Source organism: Podarcis tiliguerta (assembly GCF_965153285.1).
Source record: "Podarcis tiliguerta genome assembly, chromosome: 2".
Lineage (NCBI taxonomy): Eukaryota > Metazoa > Chordata > Lepidosauria > Squamata > Lacertidae > Podarcis > Podarcis tiliguerta.
The window spans coordinates 48,403,232-48,427,689 of NC_139535.1; the positions used below are offsets into that span (position 1 = coordinate 48,403,232).

General features: G+C 40.6%; 2 protein-coding genes across 6 annotated transcripts in view; one reads left to right on the forward strand and one right to left on the reverse strand.

Annotated features, from left to right (window-relative positions):
* CENPP (centromere protein P) overlaps nt 1–13,209 on the forward strand; it is a 148,659-nt gene extending 135,450 nt beyond the window's left edge. For all 3 annotated transcript variants that reach the window (XM_083429238.1, XM_083429236.1, XM_083429237.1), the window contains exons 7-9: nt 8,223–8,302; nt 9,660–9,751; nt 13,046–13,209. In XM_083429238.1, the coding sequence (XP_083285364.1) occupies nt 8,223–8,302; nt 9,660–9,751; nt 13,046–13,164 (291 nt within the window). In that variant the 3' untranslated portion in view covers nt 13,165–13,209. The remainder of the gene's footprint in view (nt 1–8,222; nt 8,303–9,659; nt 9,752–13,045) is intronic.
* IPPK (inositol-pentakisphosphate 2-kinase) overlaps nt 13,182–24,458 on the reverse strand; it is a 33,047-nt gene continuing 21,770 nt past the window's right edge. For all 3 annotated transcript variants that reach the window (XM_083429197.1, XM_083429198.1, XM_083429199.1), the window contains 4 exons: nt 23,610–23,760; nt 21,792–21,894; nt 18,829–18,908; nt 13,182–16,172 (listed from right to left, as the gene is read on the reverse strand). In XM_083429197.1, the coding sequence (XP_083285323.1) occupies nt 15,947–16,172; nt 18,829–18,908; nt 21,792–21,894; nt 23,610–23,760 (560 nt within the window). In that variant the 3' untranslated portion in view covers nt 13,182–15,946. The remainder of the gene's footprint in view (nt 16,173–18,828; nt 18,909–21,791; nt 21,895–23,609; nt 23,761–24,458) is intronic.

The window sequence follows — 24,458 nt, forward strand, 5'->3', positions numbered from 1 at the left end:
AGTTTTGTTATATTTACAACTGTGAGAGAGACAAGTAACTTCAAGCCCTGACTATAGGATGCCATATTTCTATTAAGAGTATGAAAGGAAGGACTACTCTCGTTTTCCTTGTCCCTTTAAAGCAGTGAATAATACAGAGAATGATGGTTTGCTCAGTTCTGTTCACTAACTCCTCAGTTTTTAGAGGAGGAAAACAAGAAAAAAAATATTCTAAATGAAATAGTGGATATATGATTTTTGTGGTTCATGCTGTGGCCACAGACATGTGATCTGACAGTGAGTTTGGAGTAGCCCAATGCAAAAATCCTGAGGATCCATGTGGATCCATGCTTTGTAACCACGGAGGAGGGAAGGAAGGGGAACCATGGATCCTCTGCTCACGACTGCAGCAGATCCCCCCGCCACCCGTAGGCATTCGCTCCATAACACGCACAGACATTTCCCCTTACTTTCTAGGAGGAAAAAAAGTGAGTGTTATGGTGCAAAAAATACGGTAACTCCTTGGGGAAGTGGCCTTCCTTCCTGAGAAAGAGTCTTTTATAAAAACTTTTATAATAGCAACTGGAACCTTGGCTGATGATATAGTATATTTCCTTCCAAATAATACTAATGTATTGTTATATATAATTTAAAAAAACCACAATTATTATCAAGGGATTTTTCTGAGTCAGTAAACTGGGTAAGTACTATCATTTGTGTCTGTCCCAAGAGCATGGGAAAAGACATGAAAACAATTCTAAACTTCTTGGCACCAGTATCTTAACTCTTCCCAACCACAAATTGGATCTTAATTCTTCTTCCACCCCACCCCACCCAATACAGCTATATTTTGTACATTCTTGTGACTAATTAGCATTTAAACTGACAGAACCTAGGCTAATATATATTTTTGAAGTTATCTATCAGATAAACGATGCTCTAGTAGGTTAAAAACTTTTGATTTAAATCTACAACAGCCTAACACAGCCACACTTCTGGAATCTGCTAATGCAGTGGAACACAGAAGTTTGTATGAACACCAGTCTTAATTATTAAGCATAAGAATGCTAGGCATGGAACAGCCCTTGAAATCCAAGATAACCAACAAGGATTAATGAACCTATAAGGTCTGGTTTTTAATCTAACAAGCAATGCTTACTTCAGATTATTTACAGTTAACCCTTTTCAGTGAGTCCAGCCTCATTGGATGTTCCATGGGTAGGAAAGCCTTGGCTCTGAGGATTGGCACCTCTGCACATTTGTTGCATCTGTGAGATAGTAAGGTAACCTACTACCAACACTGTGTTTCAAAGTTGAGGAAACAGCACATCAATAGAATGGGTTATAGAATTTCATACTCTGGCTTTCCATTAAGGAAATAAATAATGGAAAGTCTTGTGATACCTTGAAAACTAACATATCTAAATAGGGCATAATTGATTGTGCATGAAGTGTCACCTTCAGTTGCAGGTAAAATGAGGGTTGCACTCCATTCATCTGATGTAGGGGACTCTAGTCCATAAAAGTTTATGTCATATTAAATTATTTTGTTAATCTTTAAGGTGCCAAAAGACTTATTGTTGTTTTTCCAACAAACTAACACAGCTTCCCCTTGGAAATTAAAGGAATTGTGTCTGTAAATGTGTGTTACTTTCTGTAGCTTATAAAATTCTCGGTGGTGGTGGTGTCTACATTTAATATTTTCCATGTGCTGTATACTAAACAATCCTCTAGTCTGCTCTATGAAAAACTGCTGACTATGTAATTGTATTTAAGCTATAACATTCATGTTTTTTAATTTACATTCTTTGTTCAGATGATTTTAATTTAAAAGTCCTTGAGGTTTAAGTCTTAATCCATCACTTTTTCCAGTAAAAGTCACACAAACCCTATGTGTGCTGTTTCTTTCTTGTTTTGTATTGCTGTTTCAGTAGCTACATTTGTTGCGACATGTTAAATTTAAATTTGTGGTACAGAGCTTAAGTAGTCAAATTTCAGATTGCTTTTCTTTGATTCTAATATGTCATGATGACAGCAATAGCACATGGACTGCAAATAATCACACAGCATTCCCATTACAAAATGCTAAATTGTGGTGAAGGGGTGTGACCTGAAAAAGCAATTAATGGATCTTTAACTTTTTCAGACCATAGCACTATAGGAATTAATAAGTCCTTTTGTACTATCACTTTGCTGTTCCATCCACTTTCTGATGAGATTTTCTGTGCTGAAAAGAATGTGATATACAACTTCCCATAGATATTGACCATAATCCAGCAAAGAGTTGGGTGGATATAAACCTGGTGTAAAAAAATTATGAAATAAGTATACTTCCAAAAAAAATTACTACATTTTTATCTGGCCTTTCTTCTATCAAGGACCCAAAGTATACACGCAAATTCCAGGTGCTTTTCTATCTTGCTTGCTCATCTTCAGCAAGATGGTGGCTTCGTGTGCCTCCAGAATATACCCTGGGATTATGTTACAATTATGCAAAAATCTCCAACTCAATAGATTCTACATTTTACACAACTTTTATGTTGGGAGTGGGAGAGGCACAAAGGTAATAAGAAATAAAAAATCAACTAGCAAGTACAAACTAAAGTTCTTACTCAGTCAGTTTGGTTTTGGCATCTGTTGTAGCTGACAGTGCTTGTGAGACTTGGAAAACAATTCCAGACAGGGCAGTTACTTAATGTTTCTAAAATCCCAGGAACATCCATTTAAACTCTTAACTTGCTGCAAAGTATAACCAGATCCTGGAAAAATAATGGATTTTCAAATGAAGTGAAGTGTTTGGTTCAACCAAAAATACTTTCCATTTCCTCATCTACTCCAATAACAAAAACGGTGTACATTCTGAGGTGTCTGACATGCACTTTTTTTAACCCAGCTGAGTTGTAGAATGAATCAGTTGCCTACCCTTTAAAAAGTCCTTGAAACTGTAATACAATTGGCACTGAAACTAGAGAAACATATTTTTCATGGATTGTGAAGCATTCACAGCGTTGTTTTTAAAGTTTAGCTTCCCATTTCTCCTTTATTTAGTTAGGTCACAGATTTATTGGATGGAAAATTTCCCTTTAATTTAGGGGTGGCTAATCTTGGCCATCCAGCTGTTACTAGACTCAAACTCCCATCAGCCCCAGCCAGCATGGGCTGCAGCCCAGCAACATCTGGCAAGCCAAAGGTTAACCACCTCTGTTTTAAGCAAAGTCCAATCCACTGTAAGATCAATGCGATTGAAAGGGATTAGGAAACTGTTCTCATCTACCTAAGTGGAGTTGTTCAACAGAGGCCTGCATGCCTTCACACATATGACAGCTGAGTCTAACTTTGGAAAGCAGTCTCTGTTGATGATTCTTCTCCATCGCCCTTCTTCTGGTTGTTCTACATCTGCAAAGGGGGGTGAATATAGGTGATCATTTACCAAATGATAATTGACCACACTGTATGTGACCGCCAGTCATCTGTATTCTCCTGACAAGAGATGAGTCGCCACTTTCCAGAAGAGTACACACTTACCAGATATCCCTTGTGTGTACACCATGATAAGTTACTACTCAGCTATTTGCTTTCAGCAGTCTATATAAGAGGAAGGACACCCAACCACATGTCCCACATCAAGCTTATAAGCAGTGTGCTCTAATTATATCAGGATATCAGTTTTAGGCTTTCAGTTTGGGTGAGTGAGAAAATAATATACACTGCCTGAAAATGCTTTCTCCCAGCACTAGCAAAATGTTTAGAACATTATTTTTATAGCTAGGTGTTCCTAGAGCATCCAGGAGTTTAAGAGCCAGAGCGTAATAAGTTAAATTAGCAATAAGTTAAATTAGTTGTTGCTCAATAGTATTATTGTCTCGACAGCAGCTAGTGGAAGGTAGGTGAGAAGAGATAGGTGTCACATCAATATGCAGCTTCTGCAGACTGTATGGCATCTTCTGAAAGGGAACAAGAAATTGAGGACAGTTACATGAGATCTGGAACAAGCTCTGGGTAGGTTGTCCAGGCCGAGACCTAAAAGCATCTAGGGGTGGCTTTTCCAACTACAGGGTTGCAATGACTGACATGTCTTCTCTCAGAATCACTTTCCCTTCTATGCAGACCTTAAAAGGGCAGGATCTCTCTCAAAACTGACAGTTTCAAAAGTTGTTTGGAACAAATATGCATACCACAGCTGGGTTTGTCTGTGTGCTAAACTGAAACATGTGTCTTATTGGAAATCTTCAATTCTGTTTCATCAAATGTGGACTACAGATATTTCTTTGTTATCTCCCAAAGGTGTAGAAACATTAAAAGATGAGTGATTGCTTTTCACCTTGGATATGAAAGTTTTTTCATTCCTGTGAGGAAATCCTAACACAATCATATTTTTTTATCCAGGACTTCTAAGAATGGAGGTTGTCAACACGTGAATCTCTGTCTCTGTTGAAAAATACCCTGTGAATATTCTAGATCTTTTTGTTGGGGAATCCATTTCCTTTGTCTTAGGAACATGTCAAGGAAGTTGAAGTTGCAAAAATCATCCAAAGTAACCAATGTCTGTAGCTAGGTTTTTAGTTATTTATGGCTTATGCCCAGGGCTTGGTGTGAGATGTAAGTGCTATTAAACTAATAATGACCCCAGTGCTATCAGGTTCAACACATATTTATGTGGGGAAATTGCCAAGGAAGTCCAGTAACTTTTGAGTTCAGAAAAGGAAGCTTCCCAAAAATGACGGGATTGGTAAAAAGGAAGCTGAAAGGGAAAGTGAAGCAGGTCAAATTTCTCTGTAATTCTTGCTAGATATTCTACTCAGCTAGAATGTATACTGCAGACCAGGGCCACAAAGAGTAAAGGGAGCTATCTGGGCACAACAAGGCTACCTTTGAAAAATAGAAGTTTTGTCTAAATGTAGGGAGTAAAAAGAAATACAAACTTTGACAAAAGAAATGAAAAAAGACAATAAGGAATGCTGTGAAAAAGTACATAGAAGTTTTCGGTCTCTCATGATAGCAGAAGCTGAGGTCATGCAGTGAAGCTGTACGTTGGAAGTTTCAGGACAGATAACAGGAAATACAGTGCACTGTTACTGTGGAATTCATTCTTACATATGTTATGATTTACATCAACCTGAATGGCTTGAAAAGAGATTTAGGCAAATTCATGGAGGATAAGGCTACCAGTGGCTACCAGTCATAATTTACAAAGAAAACATTTAAATAGCTACCTTTCTACCGGTAGGACTGGGAGGGGGCATGGGCGTGGCCAGGATTTTTGTTAGGGGGCAGGCTTTTGTTAGGGCGGTAGAACCTCAGATAGCATTGGGGGGGCACAGGAAGGAAACAAGGTCTGAAAGGGGGAAATATACAGCCCTTCATCAAAAGATCTCAGGGAAGTTCACAGAATAAAATACAAGATAAAAAACAGCTTGGTCCAGCAGGACTTGATGCAGCAAGACTTATTCAGTGGTTGACTACAGGCCCTCAGCTGAGATACCAGCCAAAGAAAAATGCTATCCTTCTTTCCTTCCTTTGATCCTTGTTCTTTTCTTTAACCATCCAGTTTGTTCCGTACTGGAATAAGATTTCTGGAAATAATCATGAGAAAACCATTGTGGGTTGTTGTGGGTTCCCTTTCTTTGTCTGCCCTTCACCTTCCTTTGCCAGCTCAGTTGCTGACCATTCAAGTTAAGGTTGGAAAACATTTGAGAAAACCCTTCTTTTTATATTCATTGTTTGAGGAAGTCTAGCATTTTATTTGCCTACAGCCTTTGCAAAAATAGTCTGTGTTGTCAGTAGAAGTTTATGTAAGCAAATTCCAAACACTGGGGGTTCTATAGAAGACTCTGCCGAGGAGGAAACTCCTCATGTACTGGAAAAGTCCAGTACATAAACACCTCTAGATCATGACCCAAATCTGCTGACTTAGGTAACCACAATTTGAATATGTCACAAAATCATATGCATACTGCAGTTTGCAGTGTTTTATTGGGAAGAGGGAAGGGTGGACTTCCCTGGGCCTAGGTACTGAGCATCATAATTTTGCATCATAATCTTCCATGCTTTTCTCACTGTAGTAAAATAGCATACTAGTTATCTGCCTTTTTTGTAATAAATCTCTTGTCACTACTCAGTTCAGTGCAAGATCTTTTGTTTTTCTTGTTTTCCTGACAATATGGATTCCAGCAGCAAGGTCTGCACATTACACTGAGATCGCAGTTTAATGTATTGTATTCCCAAGCAACAATAAAAGGGAGCATGTGGTAGCCATTTCTGTTTGCCAGATGTAGATAGGATCTTGCAAAATGATTTGTCTCCAGTGCACTTCAAAGAAACATCCTGACCCTTTATCACTACCATTTATTCTCTTCCTGCTTTGATCTGTGTAAACTAATTTAAACTAGTTTCTTTTCACATTTCACAATATTTCTTACTCTGTAAACCAGCCAAATATCAAGCAGGAAGAAAGTGGTTTGTTTGTTTGTTTTTGTTTGTTTGTTTGTAATGTGGGTTGGTTTTTTTGTAAACACATCATAGCAATTTGAGGATCTTCAGCTTAGATCATGCTTATTAATGCAGCAGTTACTCAGGAATAATAGCTCCAGTGATCACTTCAGTTTGTTTGTTTATATTTGTTTATATGATCAGGATATAAATCCAAGTACTGTACAGTGTAAAAAAAAGGATGCAATTCAAAGTTCTCTGCAAGCATGGTAAACTGAAAGTGATCTAATACACACACAAGTAATTATATGAGAATTCGTTTCATGACACTCATATAAAGTTCCCTGTAGAAGTATTTGCTTCCTCTTACTTGGACACAAAATAAAGAATAATGGAAAGGGTTTTTTTTATCATAGCAGAAACAGTCTGCTGTACTTGGACTTTTTTCCCAGTGAATGTGGGTGTATGGTAATATTTATTTATACATACATACATACCCCACCCACTCTGGGCGGCTCCCAACAGAATAATAATAAAAAAGCTACAACATCAAACATTAAAAACTTCCCTAAACAGGGCTGTCAGATAGTTGTTTTTATATTGTTAAATCCAGACTTGGTGAGAGTGGAAATCCACTAACTGAACAACTCTGTTGGAGGAAAAGTGGGGAGGCCATATTTGCTAATTTCCCTACAGCCCCCAATGCCCAACTAAAACCTGCTACAGAGGGTTGTGGGGAGGCCATACCAGAGGGTTGCACGAGGCACTGGCAAAAAATCACCTTGTCTCATTATGTCCAACCCATAAGAATTTTTCAAGTGGTCTTTTGTGCAATCACAATTGTTGTATCATCATCCGTGCACACTACACCTTACCCATCAGAAGGCCTTGGAATTCTAGTTCAAACCATGGGCACAGATGCCTTGGGGAACTACATTTCACAAATACCTGCTGCCTCGGATCATCCTAAGTCCTGGAGAGGGAGGCCTCATAAAGAGGCTTCCAAAGAGATGTTCCTTCTCACTACCAGGCTGAATCTATGTTCAGTCTAGAAAGATCATAACTTGGTGGTAGACCACATGCTATGCATAATGAAAGATGCAGGTTCATTTCCTGGCATCTTCAATAAAAGGAATAAGGTAGCAGATAGCAGGGAAGACTCCTGCCTGATACTCTGGAGATAAACCACCGGTCAGATGAGACAGTAATGGAATAGATGGACAAACAGCCTGATCTGGCATATCACAACTTTCCTACATTGCCCTTATGTTCAGAATTGTATTTATTTACTAGATGTAAATAACTCCTTTTCAACTGGAGTCCTCAGAACAGCTCACAACTTTTATGAAATGCAAATTGATATGTAAAAAGCCAAACAAAATGCGTGCATCTGGAGCAGGCATCTGGTGTCTGTCTCCTCCTTGTATCTTCTTCACAGGGTAGTTGGTACCAGGTGGCCGGGAAGGCAGGGAGGCCGCCTGCAGCAGGAACCCCATCTTCCCCTGCCTCCCAACAGAGAAGCTGGCATTAGGACTTAGGTGTAGATCTTCTGCTATGCTAGGCCCTAGCCTCTCTGTCTTCAGCAATTTTTCAGAACATATGCAAGTATAATAATTACCTGAAAATCACAATTGTTGGATCATCATCAGTGTCCAGAGTCTACTCAATATTACTTCATATTGAATCTCAACTCATGTATACTTCCGGGGGTGGGGGGAGGCAGGCTATAACTAATATTTGGCTCATCAGTAGGATTGTACCTATTAATATCTTTACAGACTGGCTATAGTATTGTCTTCTTTTACATTTAATAGAACAAGTATCCTGATGTTGTAGTACTTCCCGAAGGATCATCTGGAGATTACATGATCTTAAGAAGTGCTAACCTTCCTGGGTAAGGAAGCTTTATGATACACATTAATGAAAGTTGTTGATGAATGGTTATAGTTATAAATTATAAGTGGAATTTATTTATTTATTCTGTTTACAGCCTTTCCTTCCTTCCAAAGGAGGCCAAGGCAGCAACTGCATAGAAACTGACATAATGGAAAAGTGGTGTAGTTTTTCAAAGGTTCACAGTATTGAAACATGATGACACAATTTGCTGTATTTGAAACTGATGGCAATAGAAATACAGTGGTGCCTCGCAAGACGAAAAGAATCCGTTCCACGGGTCTTTTTGTCTTGCGGTTTTTTCGTCTTGCAAAGCAAGCCCATTGACCGAGTAGCGCTATTAGCGCTATTGGCGATTTAAGGGCTAAAAACGGCTTTTTAAGGGGTGGGGGATTAGCGGTTTTGCTGCTAAAATGCTTTTAGCAGCTTAGCGATTCAAAATAAGGGGTTTTGGAGCAAAAAAAAAAAATTCAACTTTTTTCGTCATTTTTCGTTTTGCGAAGCAAGCCCATAGGGAAATTCATCCTGCGAAGCGCCTCTGCAAACGGAAGACCCTTTCGTCTTGTGGGTTTTCCGTCTTGCGAGGCATTCGTCTTGTGGGGCACCACTGTATTATTGATTGAGCAGGAACACATATTTTAGCAGGGAAAATTTCTCAAAATAAAATCTCTTTAGAATCTGCAAAATGCATTTCTTCAAAATGCAGACTAAGGTGAGTTTCATAACTTTACCTGCTTCAACATTTGAAAGTAAATTAATGATTTGGTTCATAGTCTTCGCTAAAAAGATGTTGAAATCCTCAAAGTGGATTTACAATTTCTAGCATTTCTTATAAAGGCCTCAAGGCCATGATAAAAGTCTAGTACCAGAAAGTACGCACCCTTCATTATTTTGTTTGAAAACTCAGTCATTGTAAGTGCCCTTCCATATTCCATAGTGCACTTCTCCTATGAGCCAACCTTCCTTTACATGAATAAATTGCAATAGGTAGGTAAGTCTTGGAACAGGAAATTGCTTTCATTGCAACTGACCTTGCCCAGCATTAATGTGCCTTAGCAGGATATGGCTGAGGTGGTAGTCCTGGTGTACAAAAGTGTGTTTAGCAACTACACAATTGGTACCAGGCACATCTCTTGAAGGGGTAACTGTAGGGTTTTCCTGCCTCTTAAAGCAGCAGCCCGAAGAGAAAAGGCTGAAAAAGACTTAAGAGCAAAATAACATTCTTCCTTAGCATCAGAAATTCTGCAGCAGCAGGTATACATACGCCTAGTAGTGTGTATTTGCTAACTGCAGAGTTTTTTGCAATACAGAATTTGACCTCTGAAGCTCTGACATTTAATATCATTTGCCTTTTATAGACTTGAGTTAATGATTGTTTGGAAGATAGATGTAGATGGAGAAGGACAAGTTACACCAGTCTTGGATCTCCTCCACAAAATACCAATGTCAGGTATGCTTACACAGTACTGTATAAAGTATTTCTTTCCTTGTTCCAACCATTTAATTCCAGCTTCATTCTCTCTCTGAAAGTCTTCTTGCTTTGCATTCCTGAAAGTACATCCTGCAAAACATTCATTGTCTTGATAACAGTATTCTTTTGGCAGCACTTAAAGACAAACTACACAATACATATTAATAACAAGAATAAAGTCCTCGTTCGCTTTGTTTTAAATAGAAAGCAACTTATTTAGCCTTTTCTCTGGAAAGAAAAAGCATCTTGGAGACACACACACACACACACACACACACACCCTTCCTGCTTCTCTGCCCCAAGCTGCAGCTTGCTGAGATTAGCTCAGTTTAGTTTAATGAAGCCCCCAATGGGTTTAGTATGTCACACTTGCATATAATATGTAGTTCAACAAAATCCGCATCTGTTTATTAAATGCCTACAAAGACTTTGCTGGCTAGTTCAGTTGGTATGTGATGTTCAGCTACTTTCCTCCTGCTTCTTGGCCCTTGTTATTCCCTGTAGGCTATCAGATCAAAATACAGCTGTGATAGTAGTACGCATGAAGCCTTGACTACTGCTTCATTTGTGACTTTCTTGTTTAAGGGGAGTAATCTCCACTGGATCCACTATAATACTACACAGTTTAGGGAGGTAGTCCAAGAAGGAAATTCTTTAAGCCACCAAATAACCAATTTACTTCTCTCTGTTTCAGTATTTTCAACTGAGAATGTAAGGCTGGGGACCTGAAACCCCCTTTGAAAGTCTGATTTTTAGTAAAGAATTGTAAATGATAATTGTCCCATTCATTACCTGTCAACTTACAACTAATGGGGGGGGGGACATACTGGGTTGCAAGTTTTCAATTCACTCAGTATAGGCCCTCTTCATCTTGCCAAACTTCCTACATAAACAGAAATTCAAGACCTACAGGGTTTAATTACTTTCAACCAATAGCTGATTTTCTCCATATTTTGTTTGAATTGTCCCCAAATTTAGAAATGCTTGAATACTGGTATTGAGTAGTGTGAACTAAACATCAAATTTGTTTGGCATTTATCCAGAAGAGCAAAAATATTAATTATAAATCTCCTGTATTGAAGGAGTGGAATCTCTGTGACACAGAGACTAGCCAATCTGACAAGAAATTTCAGAGATGGCAAATAATGAACACACATTTCAAGGGTTTATGGTTGCCCCTTATTACAACTTGGCTATTAACATTTGCAATTTCCATTATACATTTATTATTTTTATAAAAAAGTAACTGACCTAATTTTGCTTGTTTTAAGCAGCAGCCCGTTCAAGCATCTAACCAAGTTATGACCCCTTTTCAGGCTGGATAGCTCTTGGGGGCTGCATTTTAGCTGTGGGTGGAGTCAGACCCTAAAGCAAGAACACGCACCCACAGCCCATGTAGATCAGTGGGGGGATGGGTTTTGTTCATCCCCATTGGAGTGAGGAAATGATGGAAAAGAAGTGGGGGGGACAGGGAGATCATCTTTTCTCCACTCAATTTCTTTAGACCTGCCACTGATTTTCAGCCACTACCATTTTCTTTAGCCAGATGCCCAAGATTTCCTGTCTTCAACACCTCATTTTCCTTTTTCTTCTGTGAAAATTCTGGCAGTGTTGCTCCTTAGGCAGTTTGGCAAAGCCACAGAGGCAATACAAATTATAAATATTAAATGTTTGCAACAGTTGGCAAGTTATAAATTAGATAATTATGATATGGCATGCATCCTATTAGTTATCCGTTAGATGCCCCCTACATCGATTTTGGACTGCAAACTTTACGCTGAAAATCATTATCAGGAAATTAAAATTTAAACCATCCTGGGGTAATATACAGAAGCCAGGGATTGATTCACCCTGTGAGGCTGCTATGCAACTTCGTACGGCATACCTAGTTCATCTATTTATTATCTTACACTCAAGTCACATTCTTGAGTGTGGAGGCAAAGTGTCTTTAAAACTACCAAAGCTTAGAATAAGACAAAGATATATACAGTGATAGACATGCTAGATGTTGAGAACAGACTATATATATTTAGTGTACCTATAGGCCTGTGCAGTTGGGGTAGAACTGATAGTTCTAGTGCCCCCCCCCTTTTCTTTAGGGAGCCTCCCTTCAAGAAAGTATCCAAGCCACCAAACCAAAATATCCTTCTGTCAGAGCTGGCTCCTGGTCCCAGCTCACAGAGGACCAACGCTAGCCGGTAGTAATGTAACAAAGTCTTTATTGAAGTATAGTTTCCATTTCCAAGCCTCAGCACCCCAGCTCTACATCTAGGGTCTAGACCGGCGAAGCTCCGTCTGAATCTCCGCCCCCTGTACACCAGTTTAAGACTCTAGCCTTACTCCACCTCTTCCGTCTCTCCTTTCTCCTCTGGGTCCTGCTACCCCCCGGGGTTCCTTCCTTCCTGGACTCTTCCGACGCAGACGTTGACCCCCCTGAGTCCTCCCTCTCTCTTCGTCGGGCTTTAGGACCTGGCTCCCTATCCGGGCTGCCAACAGTGCCGCCCTCCTGTACATTTGAACTTGGCGCGCTCGCACAGCCTTCAACCTTCCTCTTGACCGTTTCCTCGCTCCCCGACGGAGGCGTGGTCAATCCTCCCTCATGTTCTCCTGCTGGCAGCGCGCTGCCTGATCCCGATGCCTGGGACTCCTCCCCCCTACTGCTCTCTGGTGTGGACGCTGGTCCGGATTTCCAGCTGCTGTTCTCTGAGTCCCCTCTGGCCCCTTCTTCCTGGGGTGTCCCCCTAGGCACGCCCCTTGCCCTGACCATGGGAGCCCCTTTCTGTGAATCATCCGATTCACTGGAAAGACTCAGAGACCTCGGACCGTTGTCATCGCTGACATTTCCTTCAGACTCCTCCCCCTCGCTCTCCATTTCCTCTCTTCCCTGTGCCTCTGCTCCTGAACCCCTGACACCTTCCAAGCCCATCTCCCAGTTTGCAAAGGGTAGCATAACCAGCATAATCAAAAACTTCAGACTTCTAGGGAAATAACAGGAATGTACTCCCACCATCTACCTCCCCTTATAGGTAATCCAGTAGGCAACTGAAAGTACATAGCCAGGCTTAGTTTATCCACACCTGAGAGACAGTACAAATCCTAATGACACAGAGGTAGAAATGGGTTGTATACTGCTAATGTAAAAAAGTATTTTCTTCCTAAATACAGATGAATGCATAAATTCTGGACCTCATTCAAAATTGCAGTGCTAGACCATTTCAAGTCATTATTAGTATTTAAAGTGAATTGTTAACTCAATTTTTTCCCCTCTTACAGTGGTGGAAGCTAACAAGTTTGCATCAGATGCTCCGTACTGCTTCAGAAGTCTACTACATGTGCTTGGAATACAAGCATGCATTGAAACACTGATCAAGTCACTTTGCAATGATAAATGAATACCAGGACAATAAAATATGCATCTATAGTTTATTGAATATAAACATTAAGTTATTTTTCATTTAGAAATCAAACCCATAAAACATGCTATCTGTACAATTATGGCACATATATATATAAATCATCATGACAAATAAATACAGCCATTTTAAATACAAAATGCCAAATAGATAAGTGAATTTTATTTTTAAAAAGTTAACTTTCTGAATCGAAGTGGTTTCTCCCCCCCCCCTTCAATAGCATTTCCTAGAACCTCTTCAGATCGACCTGGTAAACTCAAGTTTATAAAAAGTGACAGTTTCTGTTCACAGCTGTATATGTAACAGATTCTTAGATTAGAAATGACACTGAAAAGTTAAATGAAAGGAAGTTTCAAGATGCAAAAAACTTCACTCAGTATCGCAACAGCTTCTTTCCTCAATCAGTGATTAAAGGCAAAACCAGGTTTATCAAACCTTTCATAAAATAGAATTGTGAAATTTTAATGTACAATGGATCAGAAGGCATAGCTACAATTTACAAAATGTAACCTATTTATTTTTAGTCCCAGGATTGCTTATAATGAAAATAGCAAGGTCAAGATCATTGACCCACATACAACTTATCCCATGTACTTGCTGTTTTTTTGCTTTCCAAGTTAAGTAGCACAACCATTTCAAAGGTCTCCCTGCTCTTTTTGAGTGCCGCAACAGTATTTGCATAAAAGCAAGCTTTGTAGCTGTTCTCAAAAGGTGGAGACCTAGTCCTCAAGCAAACCCCTTAAACAGCAATTTAACTCACTTGACTCCCTGGCCCTAGAGTATAAATGTAGAATTTTACCTACTTCTGACCAGAATATGCAAAATCAAATAAGCATTGCTGCACATCTATTTGTGCCATTGCCTTGTTTTGCTTATTGCTTCAGGAATATGGGAATGACAGTCTTCCTTGCAGAACCTTTACATACCAAGAGGAAACCTGATATAAGATATTACCTGACACTTCAGTCAGCTAACAAATTTAAGTACTGATTGTAACCAACCATTAGGCATAGCAGTTTACTAACTTCAACCTAGTTATAAGTCTTATTCTAGATAAAGGCCTTAACCTGCAGTTGGGTTCCTTGACATCCTGTGAATTGAGGCCTGTAACCTCTATATAACCACATCTTATAATTAAGCTGTACAGCTATCACAAGACAGTTTTTAGAAGTAATGGGAATGAATAGAGACACTAACAAAATTATGTTCTGTGTAAGATGAGAACAAGTATTCAAATTATACAAGTTTTGAAATGTTACCATTATATTTAATGTTAACTGTAGCAGCTTAATTGGTAATGGCAGGAGTATTCTTTTAGATTTTTAGGGATAGATACTGTACCTTAAAAACAATGAATAAACTGGATCACTGATGACACACACAAAATGTCAGTTAGAACATAAATGCCTACAGTTGAATATAGATACTAATTTTTGAATAGCTAAAGCAGCTTAAAATCTGGGTTTCTCACAGATAGCCTTCACCCACTTCAAGTATCATGCCCCCAGGCAACCCCTATGAAAGTTTCTCCTGTTCTACAAAAAGCCCATGACATGACTTGCCTTTCCAGCATTTTGAATTCAGAGGCTCAAGTCACGCAGCCAGAATAAGAACAGTAATATTCCTATACAATAAGAGAAGCCTATTGCCATTGCACAGCACAGTGGGAAAAGAGTCTGAGCAGATGAGCCCTGCAGCCTGCCAAACCTGAGGCATATATCCTATTATCTGTATGCAAGATAGGGTAAGAGACAGTAATAATCATGCACAGGCACTTCTAGAGAAAATGCTCCTTGCTAACTAATAACTAATGTGAGGTAAGTTTCAAATTCATAGAGTTCACTTTGAGGAACATCTCAATTAGCAATGACTTTATTTTACCCAGCTCTGGGAGAGTTGCAGGTGTTTAATGTAGAAGGGGGAAATCAACGCCACTCTTTAACTTCACAAATGCTTCCCACAGCAGGAAAACACAGGATGGCTTGCTTTACTGGAAGGTTTCTGTATATAAATGAGGCACATGTATAGTTATTTTACATGGAGTTAAAAATATCGGGGGGCGGGGGGACAATTGAATGTAATTGTGTTAACACTGGACCATTTGAAAGAGCTTCATAATTAAATCGTTCTAGTGAACTTTTAAAAGCAACACCTATTTGAGTAAGGACGCGGCTGTTTTTCTCTATACCATTAAGTTTCCTTTGTTTTGTAAGTTTACTCGCATGTATTCCAATCGCTTTTTTAGAATGGCTACTACAATACCATTTTTGGAAACAACCAAACTCATATTTTGTCACAAGACTAAAAAATATTAAGATTCAAGCTGAAAACCTAGGCAGCACCATATATCCTGTCTCCAGCTTAATAACTACTTTAAATAGGAGCTGGTTCACTTTTACAATTAATTTGAGCAAGTGCTGTTCAGCAGTTCACATACTACTGTTTGCAAAGTTTCATCTGCAAACCTCATAGGAACACTGGTTCCCTGCATTGAAGAATTAAATTCAAGATACTCACTTCTCTGCTTCATACAGTAGTCATTTGATTCAAACTTAACTACTTTCCTAGCAACCAGTTTACTAAGGGTTTGTAGGGTGCATATGTCTGTCTAACTCTTTTACCATAAATACATTCCTTCAAGGTAGTCTGAGTGGTATTCTGTGTTTCTGAAAGGCAGATAAATTTAAAGCACAACTGAAAATAATAGAAAACCAACATAACTTAATTATTCCCATTCTGTGTTTGATAAATATTTAGCCAGTTACATTTTATGGAGAAGTAGTGTGCAGTCTTCATTTTCTTTCAAGAGATTTGACATCACCGAGTCGTCTTTGGCCTGTGTGTTCTTCAAATAGAAGTTTACTATCTTCCTATCAAGTTTGTACTGATGGTGAATGCTTTCATATGGCTTAAGGTCTAGGTCCAAGACGGAGACAGAAAAGGTGAATCTTGATTTAGAAGTTAAAACCAGTGGCCTCTGCACTGCACTGTAGTTTGAATTTAAAAAGAAAAGTTACTTCTTGCCCCAAGAAAAAAATATGACATTAATAGACTTTTAAAAATCTTCTACACATGAAAAAGTTTACCCATTACCTAATCATGACCAGCTTCAGCTGATGCTGCATTTTTGAAGTAGCTGTGGTCTTAAATAAGATACAGCTTTTCCAGTCCAAAATGTGGTGGAATGAAAATTTAGTTGATCATGTTGATCATTTTCCACCTCAGTTTATGCCAAGCATCCCTAAATTGTTATACCACCAACACCGCCATAAAAATGAACTGCACTGAGATGTTAGCAATCTGCTTACTTAAATTTAAGTCACCATTTTCACCAGATTCTATTGCATCAGTTATAACACAGGGAGAATATCTAGTATTAATAATCATATCCCTAAGCCAAGACATTTAGGTCTTAAATCTGAAGAAATAAAGATCTGCATAGAAGTTAATATAGCAGTATGTCCTGTTACACAAATTTTGTTCTGATATGTACCGTATTTTTCGCTCTATAGGACGCACTTTTTCCCCTTCAAAAATGAAGGGGAAATGTGTGTGCGTCCTATGGAGCGAAGACGCTATAGTCCCGCGACCCTCTCCTGGCTGGAGAGGTGACCCACGGCTATGGCAGGAGCCTCTATAGCCGCGCGCCACCTCTCCAGCCGGGAGAGCGCACGCGGGGCTAAAGCAGCCCCCCGCAACCCTCCACGGGCTGGAGAGGTGACGCGCGCCTATAGCAGGATTCTCTATAGCCGCGTGTCACCTCTCCAGCAGGGAGAGCCCGCGCGGGGCTAAAGCATCCCCCCGCGACCCTCTCCCGGCTGGAGAGGTGACGCGCGCCTATAGCATGAGCCTCTATAGCCGCGCGCCACCTCTCCAGCCGGGAGAGCGCGTGCGGGGCTAAAGCAGCCCCCCGCGACCCACTCCTGGCTGGAGAGGTGACGCGCGCCTATAGCATGAGCCTCTATAGGCACGCGTCACCTCTCTAGCCAGGAGAGCGCGCACGGGGCTAAAGCGGGCTTTTGCGAGAGGTGAGGGAATTCCCCCACCTCCCAGGAAAGCCAAGAGAAGCCGTGCAGCCCTTTTAAAGTGCGCTCGGCTTCTGCCGGTTTTGCGGGAGGTGGGGGAATTCCCCCACTTCCCAGGAAAGCCAGGAGAAGCCACGATCTCTTTAAAGGGGTTGCGTGGCTTCTGCGGGCTTTTGGGAGAGGTGAGGGAATCCCCCCACCTCCCAGTAAAGCCAGGAAAGCCCTGCGCAGCGTCTCCCGGCAAGGAGAGGCTGCACGGGGCTAAAGGGGAAGCCATCCCGCTCTCTGCCTTGGCTTCCTCCATAGCTGCGCGCAACCCCTCCGGCAAGCAGAGGCTGCACGGGGCTATGGATTCTTTAGCCCCACGCAGCCTCTCCCCGGAGGGAGAAGCTGCACCGGGCTAAATGGGAAGCCAAAACAGCCTTGGCTTCCTCCATAGCTGCGCGCAACCCCTCCGGCAAGGAGAGGCTGCACGGGGCTATGGATTCTTTAGCCCTGCGCAGCGTCTCCTGGCAAGGAGAGGTTGCGCTGGGCTAAAGAGGAAGCCAAAACACCGAGCGGGATCCATCCTGCTCTCTGCCTTGGCTTCCTCCATAGCCGCCGCAACCCCTCCGGCAGGGAGAGGTTGTACGCAGCCTGTACGCTGCTCTTTGGTGCTGGGGGGGGAAAATATTTTTTTTCTTGATTTCCCCCCCTAAAAACTGGGTGCGCCCTATGGTCCGGTGCGCCCTATGGTGCGAAAAATATGGTAAATAATATAGCTGTGGTCCCATGAGGCATTTCTCTAAGATTCCCTGGTAAGTCAAGTCATTCATTCTGGTGCTACCATACCAGTACAGGAATGTGTCAAGTATTCCATTCATTTATGTGCCCCTGACACTGCAGATAGAAACCAGCATTAATGGCTAGTCCCTTGGAAGGTGCATCATCTGTGCAGTTGCTAACCACAATATGAGACTCCCATCCTCATGGGACAAAGACTTTACCATTATTCCCTTACTGGCATAAGAGCAGGGAGCAGAAGCTATCCTGGTAAATTTTAGTTGAGTAAAGTTCTTTCAGTGGTTGGTAGATGTGCACACAAGGTTTTCCAGAAGAACCCCTATTTATATGTTTTAACTGTTTCCCTAACTGAATATATATATAAATTTCAATGTAACTACCATAATTATATTTTAAATTAAAACCAGAGCCTTTCTAGAGACATTCAGAACTTTGCAAAGTGAGTTAGAATGTAGCAGACATATTTATCAATGACTGGCCAATGCTGACAGAGCAAGGGGCAAAATGAAGGAGTTCCCCTCAAGGGAAGAAGTGCCCATCGGCCAGTACATATGGGTGTCACCCCAAACATTCTAATATGTCACGAACCTCTTGACCAAGCTATGTGTACTATTAAGACATCTAAAAAATAGATTACTAGGTTTTCAATAAAGGCTGTCATAGGGATCATCACTTTTGCATGCTTTTAGTTGAATGGGGTTTGGAGCTTAAATTATGATCAATGGACAATAAAATTTGAACCAAAGCAGCGTTAACTTCAATGTATACTGATCATTCTGAAGAGTGCAGACAGAGAACCTCCAAGAAGCATGCATAACATTCTAGATCATCTTACCATTCATCCTGCTGGCAAGGTGAGAGGGCAATCATAATGGAGCAGTCCTTTGCTGTCATTGCAACTCTGTACTGCTGAATCTGCAACAAAATTAAGACAGGACTCATCTAACAGACAATTACTTAAGAATTATAAAGGTGACTCAGCCAATCACAAATGCAAGCCAGCCTCTTACATCTTTATTGTCTGTATTGTGTGGCAAAACAACAGTATAAATCTTGACCTCCTGTATACATAAGATAAATACTGCAAGGGTCTGCCCCCATTTCAATTTTGCCAGTTGATATGGTACCAGAAAGAGCTGCTGGCCACTGTTGATTGTACCCGTATATTATCTGGGGTATGAGAGAGTCCCTTTCTTGTATTAATCAAGGAAGAGGAATCTAAGTAGTTATTAGGAAGCAGGGCATGCTGCCGGCCCTAGCCCCTACAATGAAGCCTATGTGTAAGCTTCCATGCAGTCTGCATGGAAACATATACATATAGGGAGACCTATGCTTGCAAGCCTTCCCCTGGTCAGACACCAACTCTGCATGGATGCAAGAGGCTGCCCCTTACCCACATGAATGGGTCTTATGTTCCTCTACACAATCCTGTACATTTATATATGTTTGGGAATTTGATCAAGCAAAAATCAGATTGTATTCATGCTGTTGTCAAATTATGCCACTGGTAGGCCACACTGTTATAGGTACATCAACTTCATGGAATATTTCACTGTACTCCAAGTAGTCAAGTAACCAATTAATTGACAACATTACAACCCTACCTCTGTTCTACTGAGCCACATGTTGGAGCCTACAACACTAGTAACCAGCAGAGAAATATCAGCCAACACATTTAGCAGACAGTTTTATTCTCAACATTAATACACCACTTTCCCTCAAAGCTGCTAATAAAACCAAGTCATAAAACAACAAAAAAAAATTCAGCAGTTCTTACACCTGGAGCCTTATTAGAGCTTTAACGTGTTTAGGTTTCATTGTGCTGGCTCCAGACTTATCTTTGGCCGAACTTTGCTAACTGGAGGCTCCCACTGACACAAGGGGAAGGGGCAATTTTTGACACCAATTCCTCCCACCTGCAGCATCCTATGCTGAATGAAAACAAGCTCTGGAGAGTCAGAGTACAGTGGTGCCTCGCAAGACGAAAAGAATCCGTTCCGTGAGTCTCTTCGTCTAGCGGTTTTTTCGTCTTGCAAAGCAAGACCATTAGCGGATTAGCGCTATTAGCGGTTTAGCGGCTATTAAAGGCTTAAGGGATTAGCGGATTAGCTGCTAAAAGGCTATTAGCAGCTTAGTGCCTTAGAAAAAGGGGATAGGGAGCGAAAAACAACAACCCAGGAATCGCAAGACATTTTCGTCTTGTGAGCAAGCCCATAGAGAAATTCGTCCTGCGAAGCACCTCCAAAACGGAAAACCCTTTCGTCTAGCGGGTTTTCCGTCTTGCGAGGCATTCGTCTTGCGGGAAACCACTGTATTCCCTGGAACAATGTGAGAGGTAGTGCAGAGACAGCAGGGGTAGTTTGGGGGATTGCTCAAAATTGCCTTCCATTTCCTGCCACAGGAGTGTCCAATTAGAATGTTAGTCTCTATTTATATAGCACACAAATGATGCTGTGATCCATCACTTCTGAGTCACGTAAGCACATAAAGAATTCAAGCATAGGTGGATGGCTTCATTGGTTCCAGGGGCAATGTGGGAGAAAGCACCCAGGTTGCGTCAATCACATCAGCCCCAATATGTGGCAAGGTCAGATGAAGCCCTGTTCCACTTCTAATGCAGAGTGAAATGATTGGGTGGTGGCTATTAATAACAGCATTTTACTTACTAAAAGAAAGAAACCATTTCTTGTTCCCTTTGACCAGGTGTACAAAGGCAAAGGACTTGTATTGCTAATACAAACTGAATTGGGAGTGCATTAAGAATTCCTTGGGGGGGGACTTCTTATCTTTACTTAAAATTGGTTCAAAGTAAGGCAATGCCTTCCATGCAAAGCTGGTCTTAATATACGGTACCATTAGCAAAATCTGCATAGTAATTAGTGGTGTCACCAAAAATTGTAATTACCTCATCTGTATTATAAACTAAGCATGATTTGTCTCAGACGTTTTCCTCCAGTTTGGACTGTTATCTGAGCAAGTGAATCATTGTCTGGTAACTGGTACGCTACCACTACATCTTACCCATCAGAAGGCCTTCTGAAGGCACAGATGCCTTGGGGAACTATATTTCACAAGTACCTGCTGCCTCGGATCATCCTAAGTCCTGGAGAGGGAGGCCTCATAAAGAGGCTTCCAAAAAGATGTTCCTTCTCACTACCAGGCTGAATCTATGTTCAGTCTAGAAAGATCATAACTTGGTGGTAGACCACACGCTATGCATACTGAAAGATGCAGGTTCATTTCCTGGCGTCTTCAATAAAAGGAATAAGGTAGCAGATAACAGGGAAGACTCCTGCCTGATACTCTGGAGATAAACCACCGGTCAGATGAAACAGTAATGGAATAGATGGACAAGCAGTCTAAGCTGGCTTATCACAACTTTCCTACTTTGCACTTATGTTCAGAATTGTATTTATTTACTAGATGTAAATAACTCCTTTTCAACTGGAGTCCTCAGAACAGCTTACAACTTTTATGAAATGCAAATTGATATGTAAAAAGCCAAACAAAATGAGTGTGTCTGGAGCAGGCATCTGGTGTCTGTCTCCTCCTTGTATCTTCTCACAGGCCAGTTGGTACCAGGTGGCCTAGAAGGCAGGGAGGCCGCCTGCAGCAGGAACCCCATCTTCCCCTGCCTCCCAACAGAGAAGCTGGCATTAGGACTGAGATGTAGATCTTCTGCTATGCTAGGCCCTAGCCTCTCTTTCTTCAGCAACTGTTCAGAACATATGCGAGTATAATAATTATCTGAAAATGGCATCTACTAATAATTAATAAGAAGGAACTTCGGATCCTTGCCTTTGTCAGTGCATATGCTACTGTTCCATCATCTTCAGTTGAGATATCTAGTAGCTTCTCATAGAATGATTCATTATAAGGCCCATCTATCTGTAGCACATTCCTTAAAAAACAGGGGGGGAAACCAATTAGAGAACAGGTCAAAAACTAGAATTACATAACTGTATTGCCAATTATCTATATTTGTGTATCATTAAACAATTGCACCAAATTTGTTTCCGCTGCTGTTTTCTTACCGTACATCTAGCTGCTCAAAAAAAAAAGTGTTTTTAACAAGTGAGGCTGTTGCACCCTCTACTGACCTTTGTCTAAAATCACAAGAGATGAGCCATGGAACTAATATTGCAAAAACAAGACATCTCCAAAGTAACATTCTAGTCTTGTTTTTGAAATAGAACCTGAAATAAAAATGTTGCAGAGCAAAGTGCTTTTGTTCAGAGTTCCGTCTAGTCTATCATGTCCATTTTAAAGTGTTTTTGTACTGCTGCAAGATGCTCTTCATAGTCCAGACCAACTTGTCAGTCCATTTGTGTGTACTTTGTGTGTACATTTTGAAATAAGAAATTCAGTATATAAATACTTAGCAACACTCTTGTTTTTTGGGTCTACACTGACTTAGAAAGAAGCAAGTCCCTAACAAAGCAAGTCCCTAACAATGCAGAAGTCTCTCTTTAATTCCTAATGTGAGCAGAATCCACTGGCTTGCACTTAACATTAAATTTTGGTTTAGTCCCCAGAGGTGAGGAACCTATGGCCCTCCAGATGATGTTCAACTTCCAACTCCCATCACCCCAAGCCAACGTGGCCAATGGTCAGGGGATAATGGGAGTTGTCTGGAAGCAGACAGGTTCCCCCACCCCTGCATGTAGTGCTGTGTGGGTGAACCTGAACAATGTCCACTTCCACTGAGTTTAATTTCAGGTTCGAAGAAACTGAGCTTAGTGTGTGAACCAGGAATCCTGGTTTAAAATAAGCAATGGTTAGTTGAAAACGCCATCCACAGTTTGAAGTTGGCTTGTTTATCAGATACCATTGTTTGTTTTAAACCAGGACTCCTGGTTCACATATAACACTATGTTATATGTTATATTCTTTGAAACCAAAAGCAATATTGGCAGAAAAGAATATTACAACCTCTGCATCAGTCCAAATGTTATATTCCAGAACTGCAGAAATAATCCACATGTCACTAACTCAAATGCCACACTGCAATATTGTTGGTAGATCCTCTTCTCAACAGAGGAGGAGTGTGCATTTTATGAGAACCAGCCCATTACTGTCTTTCTTTTCCCAACACAGAAAGTGAATAACTATTACTGTGTTAAAGAAAAGCTGTGTAAATAAGAACAAGAACTGTCAAAAAAGCTATTTTGTGACAGGAGTCCTTTATCCAATGTGGTATGAAAGAAGGGCAGTTGCCAACAATATTGGTAGTGTGGCATTTGGGTCAGTGAACTGTGGGTAATTTCTGCAGTATAACTTCTGGATTTATGCAGAGGTTGTAATATTACAGACCACCTTCTTTACTCAAGACGCTAAGCTAAGCTGTATATTACGACTCAGAGCTGTACAAAGAGTGACATCATTGTTTTCTTAAACTGGTAAATCTGAAGGGTCAAATAAATGCAGCATCTTCCCGCAAGCCCTAATCCCCAGTATCATGGTGAAGATAATCCTAGAATAGCTGAACAGGCCCTCCGAGTTTTAAAGAAACCTTAATGAGCCTTTGAGAACAATCTTCCACATTGCTCAGTGAGCTTCACTAAGCTCTACTCCATTCCACTTGACAAGTTAAAAACTGGTGCCATGAAATCTTACCTCTCTTTGGGAAACTCTTCCAAGTATTGCTCCACTCTGTTGTACAAAGGATATACACCCTCAATATCCAGCATATCCAGCATCTGAGCCTGGAGTGTTTTGTAGAGGAGACATTCTTTGGGCAAGCCGGAGGTCTCCATTTTATTTTTGCCTGAAAGGAAAGTATGTTTTCAAAACTGGTTTGACAAAAATATATATACAAACCTCTCTGCTCACAACTAACAAAAGCAAAGTTATGGGGCAGGGGAGATTAACCATGCCCAATTTACGTATTTCAAAACAAAAGCCAGATTTGTACCCCCAGTTCAAAAAAGGAAACAATGAGGCACTGTAATTCAATGTTCAGCTCTAGTTAGAAAGGACATTTCCAAAACAACAGAGAAATGTAAGTCCTTTACTGCTCCCAATATTGAGGGAAGATTTATGGTGATATGCTAATGCTATTGCAAATGGCATACATTTTTAAATGTCAAGGCCTCAAGTTGTACAATATTTGAGAGTCAATCCTAAGAAGAAATATTATCTTAGCACATTTTGAAAATACCCAGTTCCCCACCCTCAAGTTATTCAGAAGAAAAATTTCACCAAACTGATTTAATTGATTTTTAATCATGCACATCTTTGCAAATCTAAGTTTTGTATAAAAGGCACATTTTACACAGTGTAGATTTTTAATGCCATATTCCGGGGGTTCCCAAACTATGGTCCACAGACCATCAGTGGTCTGCAAGCTTCATTCAGGTGGTCTGCAAGTGTGGCCATGAAGAACAGCAGGAGCAGCAATTGTGAACAGCACGTACAGTGCATTCAGTATTCATATTGATTTTTAATTGTGTTTTTATTGCCACT